Source organism: Taeniopygia guttata, chromosome 5 (genome assembly GCF_048771995.1).
Source record: "Taeniopygia guttata chromosome 5, bTaeGut7.mat, whole genome shotgun sequence".
NCBI classification, from domain to species: domain Eukaryota; kingdom Metazoa; phylum Chordata; class Aves; order Passeriformes; family Estrildidae; genus Taeniopygia; species Taeniopygia guttata.
The window spans coordinates 58029891-58042838 of NC_133030.1; the positions used below are offsets into that span (position 1 = coordinate 58029891).

The window sequence follows — 12948 nt, forward strand, 5'->3', positions numbered from 1 at the left end:
TTATCTGCACCAATTCTTACCTGGAGCTCATCAGTATGCTTGTGTAAGCTTTTTGCAGAGTCGTGCTGAGCATCAGCTCTTAGCAAACTGTTGGTGCTTTCTATCCAATCTTTCACATTCTTCAAGTGCTCCTCATACTCTTCCATCTTGTTGGTGGCCTAAGAAATGACAGAATTTTGCAGAAAGTCAAATGTTAATTACTTCATTGCATAAGATAAATGCATCTATGAACAATATTAAAAGAAAATAGGATGCATTTGCATAATGGTCAGTTAAATTAGTGTGATGAAATAAAAAACATTTTTGTGAAACAGTTTCATGACTTCAGGCTATCCCATCTCACCAAAGTAATTCTGGTGCTTGCATGTTTACAGTTCATGGGGGCATTGTCACAATTTATATGGCAATTGTACTTTCATGGACAGCCCATTAGCAAAGTCTGAGAGAACCACCTCACCACCCACCCAGGGGCAAGAATTCCCCATACAAACCCCTCAACCATGGCTTGAGCCAGTCCTCTGGGGCAGCCACTCCAGAAACTCCAGCTACAATCAGCCTTGCCACAGCAGGCTAGTGACTCCATTCATTTGACACCCTCTGATAATGTGTCATGCAGAGCCTTCCCTCTGGTTTTTCATAGGTTTGGATTTTTAGAAAGCTGTTCCATTTGCAGCTACCTTGTTGAGAATGGCAGTTCTGCGCTCAGCACGCTGTGAGACCTGCTGGTACTGCTGCAGGGGGGCCACCAGGATATCCATCAGCTCCTGGGCATGGCAGGAGTTCTGCTCCACTATATCCTGCACTTCTGCATCCAGCTCATTGAGCTTGTAATGCCAAAGGTCCAGCATATCCCAAATTTGCTGCATGTGGGGAGAAGGAAAATGAAATAGAAGGTGAGGCTCAAAGGTAACAGCAGCATTCTTTGTTCTGCATGTGGGACATGAATTGCAAAGGTTTCAGAACTGACATGATGAGAAGAGAACACTTTGCATCTACTGGTGTGATTCACAGTTGAAAAAAGCACGGATTTCCCTGTGAGAAAGAATTGATAAATATTCACCAGTTAAACGCTTGCTTGTACTTCTCCTTTTACAGACATAAAATGAATGGAAGACCACTTTATGCTAAACTAGGCTCTGTAAAAACAACCAAAAATCTTTTAACACCCACAAATTATTTTTTTGGAAAGATTACCTTCTGAACTTCTTTGGCTTTCGCAATGTTTTCACTCTTCTGTTGTAACATCTTTTCAATAGCTTGAAGGCCATTGTTAATAGTTTCTGCTTTTCTTTTCAGCACATACTGAGGAGAGTTCTGCAAGATTTCAGAGCTAACCTGCCAGAGCAAAGAGAAAACAACGGGGGAGATTACAAAGATCTGCTTGTTTCTGTGCACCACCTTACCAAAAATATTCCAATCCTTTTTGTTTCTCTTGACAAGTCAGTTAAAAACACTGGAATGGAGCTACACTTGCAGGGAGAAGCATTAATTTGAGTAGGTTCAACATCTACACGTTGTTCACTAATTTCTTCTCATTAGAAAGTGCCTGGCTCAGAAAAGCAATCCTTGAGTAAAGAAGCACTGAGGCACTGCAGCTCCCTGGGTGCTTTGCTTCACCCTGCTCTCATCTCTGACAGAGGCTGCTCATGCTGCATGGTGGGAAGGGTCACATTTGGATTTATGCTGTAAGAAAACCAGAATGACACCTTTATGTCTCAGCTGACAGCTGTGACTTCCACGTAACAAATAAGGGAATATCCAAGTGCATCAATGCACAGCCAATTTCTCAATATAAACTTGGGGATTTATCACCAAAATAGAAAGGTCTGAAGAACTTAAATCTCACTCTGCAGGACTCCACAGAAATGAAAAACTGGTGCACTGGAAGGCCTTATTTTCTGTGGAAAGAGAAAAACTCTCAAAGCTGAAGTTGAGTAATTGCCTGAGCACAGGACTGAGCAACACAGCATAAGCTACCAGGTTACTAGGGACTATGTGAAGTGCAGGGAGTAAGAAAAGTCCTTGATCTTGCCCAAATGTGACATCTTTTCTTACTAAACCCTGCTGCCTACCAGGGTCAGCCAAGCACCAGGAAATCATTAAATTGTGGTAAATTCTTTGTGTGCTGCAGCCCTAGGATTGAGGGGGCAAATGCACACTGAACAGTTTCATTCTGATTTGATGCCAAATATTTTTAATTCAATAGTTATTTCAGTTTGAAGCTCCTAGTATTGCAATACTTTATCCTTGTTTTGGGATGAGGAATTAAGAGCATCTTTAGTTAATAACTATCTACTGATTTCTTAATTTTATTAACATCATTTATAGATTCCAACACAACCTCTCTAAAAAGTACTCACATGCTGTGTTGATATGGAAAATTATCTATAATTGTAGTGCCAGCTTCCAAAACAAAAGAGAATCATGAATGAGCAATGTAACACAGCTAGAAATGAGTAAACAGATCAACCTCTGACTTCATCTATCTTCAGGATAAAAATACTGCATCTGTCAATGCTCTGGTCACCAGCAAAGCAGGATTTTAATTTCAATACTTCTTACTAGGATAAAATGTATTATTTATGGTACCAACTGTACAATTTACTTTCATTTGTTTGGTTTGCAGATTTAGAAGAAAGCAGAATGACATTAAATTATGACAACTCAAGTTTAAGACATGCTGGAATCTCCTAATATGTAACTGAACTGACCTCCAGTTCCACCATTAATTTTTTTGTTTCCTAAATGCATTTTGAAAATTCCAAGGTAGTTTATATTGTTTTCCAATACCTAAATGTGAAAAGCAAACGTTATCTAGATTCCAGGACCAGCTCTTTCACTCCAACAGGTAATGTGTGCTTTCGGATAACCTTTTATCTCTTCGTAAGTATATACACAGTAAACAACAAAAAAAACCCAAAGCATAAATACTGTTTTGCCTTCCTTCTCTTCTTTCTTCCCAGTTGTTGGTTCTGAAAACACTAGTCCCATTTTTAAATAGAAATCATAAAGTTAACCAAACTGAAACTCATAAGCTTTAGTTAATATGTTGCTTAATATTTTACGTAGGATAAAATGAGTAATTTGAGAGACACTAAAAAGTAACTGGATTTCAAAACTGTTTTATCGAATTTTATCAAATTAACTGAGACTTAACCTTTAAAATAAGGATTGAACATTATTATTTCTGAAATATGAGAACTGAAAGGGTTTTTTTCATTTTTAAAATAACACAAATGATTAAGTAACAATGATGGTAATTGTATCAGGCTAAAAATTTGACCCCAAACTGAGAATATTGCTCCATTTTCACTTAATTTTGCCTTCAGCTAACTACTTATATCCCTTGTTGATAGAATATATCACAAAAAACTGATGCAATGGGATTCAGTTATTTAAATTCCCTGATTCTAAAGGAAGGCACCCATGTTCTCAGAGGTGGTAAAAAGAACCATGCCATGATACCCTACCGCATGTGCAAATTACATTTTAAAAAAATCCTGTTTCAAAGTCCTTTTATAACCTAGTTCTGAAAATATTTTCTCAAGCTATGTGAACTTTGCAATCAATTTTGGCTACTAGTTCCCAGTTTAAGAGTCAGATTGGATAGATGATGGCATCCATATAATATTAAAAATCATTGCTAAAGATTCTGCCATCTCCATTTTTAATTAAAAATAAAAATTTTATATTGACACTGCTTACCCTCAGATTACCCTAAAAAGAGACCTAGGCATGAGGAATGATTTATAAATTGCAAATAGACAAATATGAAAACCACATCAACAGTTACCTTCTCTTCTAGGTCGTGCAATACTTTCTTGCAGTCCTCCAGCTGTGTTTCGATCTCTGCAGGGACTATTGTGTACATTTCAGAATACTTGATCCGAAGTTTCTCCATTATATCCTCCAGAGCTTGACTCTCTCTGCCAATCACACTCTGAAGCTCCTACAAAATTAAGAGTAACTTCAGCAGTTTTACCCAGTTTTTACTGAGTGCGTGTGTGTATATGTACACATTCATGTGTATATCCACACATACGTAATGTGGTTTATACTTCCTACCATGATTATGGTTTGGAAAAATTTGGGTTGAGATAATCAAACCTGATTTGATTACCTCTGCAAGCAGATAAACTCTAAGCAATAGTGACTCATTTAATCAAATGATGCTTTTCAATCTGCAAGAATTAATTAAACCTGATACTGCTCCATGCTGGGGAAGTGACGCACTGATGTTCATTGACAGCCTCAGCAAAGGGACCATCTGAAGAGCTCCTATGATTAAATGTTAACCTTTGTGCCCTCCCTTTTGCCAAAAGTGCATTTTTCCCTTTGAAAGAGCTTAATAGCCAGCGTCCATCCCTTCATTATTATAAACAACACAAAGGCCACAAAAAGCAACAGGTTTCAGGCTGAAGTGTCTGCTTTCAGGCAATTACGCAGAGTGGCACAGCAGGCTCCTCTCAAAACAGTAGTTTCCAGTTCTGCACAAAGAATGCAGGTTTTATGAGATAAAAGGAACTTGAACAACTGTCTACAGCCTGTGGCCTAGAAATAAAATCCAAGCTAAGTCCTCCTGCAGAAAGAATGAAGAAATTCATTGCTTGGAAGGTTTTCTAGAGTTTCAAGTTGGAATGTTCTGTTTGCTGGAGAACATTTGTTTGCTTTATGGATCCTTTCCCTTGTGCTCAGCTGTTTGAGAAACTCAAATGTTAATTCAAGTTATTGGGAAAAATTATCCAAACCTCCTACAAGGCAATGAAAGACACTACAATTAACTGCCTTGGCTTTTTCAGTCAGGAGTAATGGTAATCCACTAATTCATAGGCTTCACCTGGGAATCTTTTCCTTCACACAAATGCAACACAGAAGAAATATCTAAGTCACTGAGATTGATTTATTTCCTGTTATCCCACAACAACTGGGTCTGACATTAAAAACCCAAACCCTCAAAACCACGAAACAGCTGTGTGCCTCATTCTCTCAGGAAGAAGGCTGCTGTTGTCAAATGCCCCAATTAAGATTGTACCAATATTTATGTGAGTTCACAGATTCCCTGACCTGAATGGAAAGAATCAGTTACAACTCCTGTCTCCAAAACAAAGTATGTCCCTGTAAATTGGTTTCTGTGTATTACTGCATGTTCACATTTCACAGATTATTTAGCTGGAAAGCAGGTATCTGTCAAAACTGTCCCAATTTTTTTTCCTAAGGGAAGAGACAATTACACTTCCCCCTTTTCATCTGTGTGGGTGAATTTAAAACTTTTGCTAAGCTAAATCAGATTTGTCATCTCAAAATGAAATAGATATTTCCACTCAACAGGTGCAATGGAGTCCTGACTAGTGTTATAAATTTCATAGGAACTAGATTATATTTGGAAGTAAGGAATGAAATTGCCCTGCAGATTTTGCCTCACTGGTGTTTGGACTATGCAAAATTAATCAATTCTTCAATCTTTTCAGCTCAATTTTCTCAAAAGGAACAGGCCTGCTGTGACATACTGCTAAAAAGAGATCATTTGATGGGACTGCTGGTAGCATTTGCTTGTGTCATTACTGTCAGAAGCAGGAACAGGTTTAACTCACTTTTGGGTGAATTTTAGGTGCACAGAGTAGCAAAGTTTGGATGTGAGGGAAAAGAGCAGGCATAAAGCACCTGCAGTAGTAAAATTTCCTTCTGGACACAAAGAACTCAGTAAAAAAGCAAACACAACTCTAAATTCTAATTCTAAATAATTTTAAATAGAAAAACAGTCCATTTTGACAAATCCAAGGGCCCACCACAGCAATGCTGGCTCATGGGTTTTCAGAACTTCCTAAACAAGTAATAAACATTTCTCTCTCATGCTAATCCCCTATCTGCCACCATGGTCTTTGGCTTCTGTGTTTTTTCTATCCCTTTGATAGGCTGGGGACACCTAAACAGTTTTGATATAAGACTCAGCAAAGACAGCCCAAATTTGTACTACACTTAAATAGCCTAAAATAAATACATTATAAAGTTCCATAGTTAAATTTCCATATTTAAAATACAATTGGATTAAATATTATTAGAAACAATATTTGATCAAGATTTTAAAATAATGCATTAATTTTCAATAAGCAATAAAAGTGTAATAAGAGTAATTTGAAACAAATAATTCTAATCATAAATAAACACATTCAGTAAGTGTTAGGAAAAACATATCATAAAGTCAGGAGATTCAGAAATGTATAGACTGCTGATGGCTGCTGGTGGACACTGAGGTTTTGATCACAATTTGATTTTTCAAAATCATTGACCTGGTGAACCCCTGATGTGGGACATCACATCCACAGTACCAGGAGCTGCCCTGGGTAGGCAGGCAGAGGGGAAAGTGTGCAGGGTGTACCCTAAGCAGCCCTTGCTAAAAGGAATGCAGCTGGCTGTGAATTTCTCTGCAATCTGGAAATTCTTCCATGCCTGCTTACAGATCCCCACAGGGAAAGAAACACAAACCAAGGCCATGCAGGGCCAGGCATATTCTGCTGAGGCAGAGTCATTGTCTTTAAGTCACTGTGCAAAGACCTTGCCATTGATTTTATCTGGAGCAAGTTCCAGCACCAGCACAAACCAGGAGATATCCTGGATATCACAATAAAAGAGCTGTTACCAACCTCCAGCTGCTCTGCCTTTCCATCAGCATCCTGCAGTAACACAGATGCAGCATTCTGCAATGCATTTGTCACAGCACTTATTTCTTCAGTGACCTTGTTCCTCTCTTGAATCTCAGCTTTCACAGAATCTTTATGGTCTTGAGCTTTTTTGTACAACCTATGCAAGATTACCAGAAAGAATACATTGTTTTAGACATTACACTAAGTAGGAGCAAAGAGCATGCTTAATACAGATATTATGTAGGTATATATCCAGAACCACATTTGTCTGTAATTTAGGGGTTTTTCTACTATTAGATCTATGAGTTTTATGTCACTTTATCTCAGTTTCTTTAAAGTGAGTCCTCAGATAGTGCTATTTGGTAGACCAAACCAGAGAGTGGGCATATTTAAATAGCAGAGGTCAGGTTCTCAGTCTGAAGATGCTGGCAGAGCAGATGTTGTTCACAGAGATTACCATGTCCAAAAGCAAACCCAGAGAAGGGTGAATACAATCATCAGATTTGTAAAAAAAAAACATTTGGGGAGAATTTTAGACAGTGGCACTCAGATGAAAGTTGCATTATTGCAAAATGCACAAGGTGTGATTTTCCTTAAAGTGGAAAATCTTAAAATTCACAAGCACCTGGAACCTCTAAAACTGACTATTGCTCCTACAATAATTGTAGCCCACAAAGGATATGGCCAGGCTCAGGTCTGCCCCCTAAACAATATTCCCCAATGCTCATACTGGAGACAGCAGAAGGGTGAGATGGAGCATTGGTCTCACCCAGGAGAGCATTTATTGTCCTTTTAACTGCATTACAGCTTTCATATATTCTTTGATATCCAGTAAAATCCTGTGCTTGTTAACAGTCCTCTCTCATATCTTCAACAGAAGTTTCACACCACTTACTTTTTACAGCGCTCCTGCATTGCCTTTATCTCACACAAGGCAGGGAGGGCAGCTTCCCCCTCAGCATTTTCAGGTGTATTCAGGATGTTTCTTATCCGGTGAAGAAGCAAGAGTAAAAGGAGCTGCTGCTGGTTGATGTTTTCTTCAAATGAGTTCACAAAATCGAGCAACTCCACCAGCTCCTCTCTGGTGGCCTTTTCTTTCTCTTTAAGGCTTTCTGGCTGTTCTTCCTGGAGCTTATCGAGAATTATTGTTTCTCGTTCCAGCTAAGTAAACACCATGGCAGAGCATGAGATAAAGTGCTTTTTTTGTTCCACCATCTGAAGTTACATTATTCATTTACTCACACGGGTGACTAACTACTGGGAATTACACAGTCAGAACTTGAACCTTTGAAGTGTGACAAAACCTTGGAGTTTGCTTTAACAAAGCACACAGCCCTGTGCAGAGCTGCTCTGGGTTCAGGGGACTGAATAAATATCCTCACCTTTTCTGCTTCTGGGTTAAAAAGGGTGGGGGTAACTGAGCAGTGGGTGGGAAATGATGTTCTGTCCAGATCTCAGCTCTCTACAGGCCACTGCACTCACAGTCCCATCTCCACACCCCAGAATTACAGATGTTGAGCAACTCACCTCTTCATTGATGAATTTCCATTCCTGCTTTAGCTCTTCACAGGTAATTTCCAGCCCTTTGGCTGCCTCAAGCAAACCCAGCCAGTTTTCCCACAGCACTGTAACAATCCTGCCCAGGGCCCTGTCACTTCCTCTGCACAACCTCATCACCTCCCCAGAGATCTGCCTCAGCTTCACCAGATCCTCTTCAGCAGAGTCAATGCAGGAGACTAAAACCTTACAGGAAAAACAAACACACCCATAAATAAAATGCTGCAGTCAGGAGTACTAATAAAGTTATTCAGTATCATGATTAGGATCCTCTAGGAAAATGGAAATCACTTAGTGAGCTGGTTAAATATGGTCATAATGAGGGAGTTCTGTTGGCTAAGACTGTGGAGAAAGAGGGAGTAAATAAAGTGTTTCATTTCTACAGCATTAAGATAGACTCATTTCACATGATCTATTATACCTGGTCTTTTAACAAGTATATAAATAAATATATAAATATATTCTGTGGTTTTATATATACATAAATATAGGATAAAGAATTCCACTTCTCCCTACTATGATGTCACATGGCATGCATAGCTGCATTCATTTTGCATGAGCTTTTCAAGTTCTTCAGAGACTTTCTTACCTTGCTTTCTTCCAAATGCTCCAAAGCTTCTTTGTAAGACATTGGAATCTTAGACAAAGACTGTCTAAGCATATTTTCCAGTTTTTTAAGATTATCACACACTTTGTCTTTGGTTTCTGTGTAGCTTTTGTGTTTTTCAAAATACCTGCATGAAACAATGAATGGATCAATTAAAATTTCTTGTTGCTGTTCCTCTCTCCAACCATAAGGCCCAAAAAAATAAAAGTTTTAAAAAAACTTATGAACTTCTAGTCATGACTGTTTAGCAAGTTATTGTCAATTAGAATTTGTTAAGCACTTCAGGTTTGATATCTGAGGTACTGATCACTGGATCACGATCAAGCAGTTTAAAAATCATTTGCTGTCTCTCCCAGACTTCTATTCATGTGTCTGAAGGCCCTCCAGATTTTTTCTGTACCTGAAGGAAGGAAACTACAGCCTGTGCCTTGTTTGGGTCTCACATTCCCAAGCCATCAGAACAGCCTATGGAAGACATGAATTAGGGACACCCAGAAAACTATTCTGACCTCCACCAGCCCTGCACTACAGACTAGAAATGTGCTTTCTTCTCATTCTGGCACTCTATGACCCCCACTCAAGCCCCACATTTTGGAATATAAAGGAAATGATTGCACTGTAAATTAGCAGCAATATGGCCATTGTCTGGCAATTTTCCTTCCTTAACAACCACACCTGAGACCAACAGGAATGCTTACCCTTCTTGCTGCTGGAATTTCTGAATACTTGAGTTTTTATAAGAGCAGAAACAACCCTGGATTTATTTTCGCTCAAGTTTCTCACAATAAGGAACAAGATCTGTGGAGATCTCTTAAACCCACCTCTGCTCATCAACTTCCTTTCTTTGAGCCTTCTTCTTCACTGCCAAACTCTTTTCCACCAGTTCTCTTACAGCATTTTCCAGACATACTTTGTCCTCTGGCTTCACTAGGTTTTTCAGCTTGGAGTGCAGGTTCTCCAAGTCAGCCTTTGCAGAGTTGAACTCTTCCTCTTTCCAGTGTGGAGTCTGACAGATCTCCACTGATGCACAGAGCTCTGCTGCAGCAGCCTGGGCTGGAGCTTCACACTCCTCCAGGAACCTGGCAGCCCTCTGAAGGGCCTTGGTATAAAGCTCACCAGCCCTACAAGCCTCCTCCAGAGCACTCTGAAAGCATCAAAAAGAGAAAGGAACAATAAAATAAGGCTGCTGTGCTCCTCTGGATCACCACATGGTCTTAGAATGTTACACCTGGCTGTCTTTGAGACCAGCACTCCCCGAAGTGGCCTGAGGAGGTGAGGGAGGACAAGTGGCAAACATATTTGCTACTCATGTAGTCATAGGGCAGTGCTGCAACCCATGTATTTATTGCCCTCCAAACAGGAATTATGTTCACCATTCCTGATCACATTGGTTTGACCTGTGCTTTAATCTTCTTGATCATTCCCAACCAGTGAAGCTTCTCTTTATAACAGAAACAAGTGCTTGGGTTTTTTATCATTTTCACTACTGAAAATGTTGCCTCACAAGATGACTGCACCCAGTCTCTCTTCAGCTGAATATTTCAACACAGCCTTTTTTTTCCTCCTCTTTACCATTCTTTTCTTGTGCTAATCCCCACTGATTGATTATAATCACACTGAACACAACTTTTTTGTTTCCTTAGTTTCTGTCATGATTTCTATCCTATCCACCAATCAGTCGATAGGTGGATGATGATCACAAGCCAATTCAGCTGTTCAATAAATGAGGATGTGAGTCATAAAAATGCCACTCACAGACACCTAATCTAATTATTGGGGGAAGGCATATGTCAATATTTCACTTTCATTAAATATACTTACAACACGGGCAGCAATGTCTGCCTTCAGTTGGGCTTCACAGCCTTGCAGTGTCTCTATTTCTATAGCAGCAACAGGAGATTTCTCTTCTTGTTTTTCCCTCTCTTTTTCCATTAGGCATTTAAGAGCAGAAAACTTTCCTTCAATCATATTCTGAATTGCTTCCCATCGCAGCTTTTCATCCTGCATTGTATTTATGTCTATCACAAGTGGCTGCTGGAGTTCTAATTGAATATGCCTTATGATGTGGAATATATTTTCTACTTCATCTACTTCCTTGTTTACACTCTGTAGCCCAGAGACCAAGTTTTGAAGAAACTGCTTTAATTCTTCAACGTTTTTCTCCAGGCTCTTTATTTCTTCCCTCTTAGATTCTTTGAATGATGTATCAAATACCTCATTTTTGTTTATTTGATTTGCTGCCTCCTGGGTTAAGTACAAGATTTGTTGAACTGCCTGCAATAGAATCTGTGCAGATATGACATTCTCAGCAGGAGAAGAGCTGGAGCTATCATTTAGGATATTAGCTTCTTTTCTTACAGTGGATGTCACAGTCTGGATTTCATCTAGCAATCCTTGAATCTTATCCCATTCCCTAACAATATTTTCCAAGTGTATTATTTTCTCTTTAATTTTATTTTTAATTTTAGAAAATTTAGTTTGCAGTTCATCCAGCTGCAGAGAGTCCCATTTCAGACCTACACATTCAAATATTTCCTTGTACTTCATTACTTGTGACAAACCTGACTGAAAAGCTAACACTTTTTCTTTCAGTGCTTTGCATTTGTCCTTCAGTCCCTGCTTGGCACCTACTAATTCATCATCTTTTAGGTTCATTTCACCATCCTGCAGGTCATCAAGATCCTGCTGTAATGAAGCTATTCCTTCAGCAAACTCTCTGGAGACAGCTGTCTTTTGTTCTACTTCATGAAGTTTACTTTGAATTTGCCTCTGTGTCTTCCTTGTTCTATTCTTCAGACTTCTTAACTGATCAATCAAGAAGAGTTGTTCAGACAGGCTCAGCTGCCCAGCTGTGACCTGACTCTCTTTACAGTGGGATGAGATAAGCCCTTCTATTTCCTGTATGTCCTTTAGCATCTCCTTCAGAATGGCTTGTTGGCTCACCAGCTCTGAGCATGTGCTGGTTTGGTTTGGGTCAGGCCTGGCCATCAGCTCAGCTTTGAGGAGCTGAGAGTGAACTTTGTCTATTTCTGCAGTGAGTCTTTGCCTCTCCTCCAGCTGCAGCTCCAAGTGCTGCAATCTTTGAGCAGATTTTAAAACAAGAGCCTTGTATGAATTCTTCAATGTTTGTAAAAGGAAGGTCATATCAGAGACCTCCTCTGGCTCCAAGCTGGGAAGGATGTGCTGGAGCCCATAATCCAGGGATACAATCACAGGCTCTCTGTTCAGGATGTCCGTGTTCATAAGCTGACAATTTCTGATCTGTGATTTGACATCACTGGGGAAAAGTGCTGCTTTCTGATCAAGGTGGGACAGTGAGTCTTTGACCCAGGAAATATTTTCTTTCAGCCTCTTCATCATTTCATGTTTCATGAGAGCAGGACCAGTGGTCTGAATATCCTCTTGAGAAGTTTGCTGTGCTGATAACGCTTCCAATTTGCCCTGCAAATCCTGTATGGAGTTCTCCAAAGCAACCTTCTCTTGATCACTCCAAATTCTTTTCATCTGCAGCTCAATCTTTCTTTTTAATAGAGAAAGACCATGTTTAATGTCCTGTAGCTCTGTGGTCCAAATGAGAGGGTCTTTGGCTTTTCCTGCAGCTGAGGAATGTAACTCTGCTTGCAAATACTGTTCTTGTATCAGCCTCTGAATATCCCGTGCTTTATTCATAAGCAGGTTAAATTCATCAATTTCTGCCACAACCTGATCGTGTTTCTTTTGCACTGCTTGTTCCATGTGCTGCCACCAGTGCTCCAGCTGCCTCATTTGGCTCTCTGTCAACACTTTATCCATGCATGTCAAATGCTGAGACAAAACTTCTTGCTGACTTTGCAACTGGTTTAAGACATCTCTTTCTTTCCGTAAGGACTCTATGCATGCCTTAATTTTCTCCAGAAGAACTGTGTTGTTCATAGGACCCCTGGCAAAAACATGAATAGTGTTTAAAAATGTTGAATTCTCCTTACACAGAGACCTTTTAAAAACAAGTTTCACTGTTTAGAGCACAATTCATTAACTTTATTCACTTAATCACACATATCTCTCAATGTTCTCTTAGGAATTCCCTAACCACCCTTGCAGTATCATTATTTCTTGCTTATCTGTAGAGCACTCACTATTCACAGATATCTATATTCTCTAAAA

At 39.4% G+C, this 12948-nt stretch overlaps 1 protein-coding gene across 3 annotated transcripts in view; it reads right to left on the reverse strand.

Annotated features, from left to right (window-relative positions):
- SYNE2 (spectrin repeat containing nuclear envelope protein 2) overlaps positions 1-12948 on the reverse strand; it is a 175823-nt gene that overhangs the window by 85007 nt on the left and 77868 nt on the right. For all 3 annotated transcript variants that reach the window (XM_030275147.4, XM_072930501.1, XM_072930502.1), the window contains 10 exons: positions 10627-12724; positions 9627-9949; positions 8788-8932; positions 8169-8384; positions 7537-7802; positions 6642-6798; positions 3794-3949; positions 1195-1335; positions 678-860; positions 21-158 (listed from right to left, as the gene is read on the reverse strand). In XM_030275147.4, coding sequence (XP_030131007.4) covers positions 21-158; positions 678-860; positions 1195-1335; positions 3794-3949; positions 6642-6798; positions 7537-7802; positions 8169-8384; positions 8788-8932; positions 9627-9949; positions 10627-12724 — 3823 coding nt within the window. The remainder of the gene's footprint in view (positions 1-20; positions 159-677; positions 861-1194; positions 1336-3793; positions 3950-6641; positions 6799-7536; positions 7803-8168; positions 8385-8787; positions 8933-9626; positions 9950-10626; positions 12725-12948) is intronic.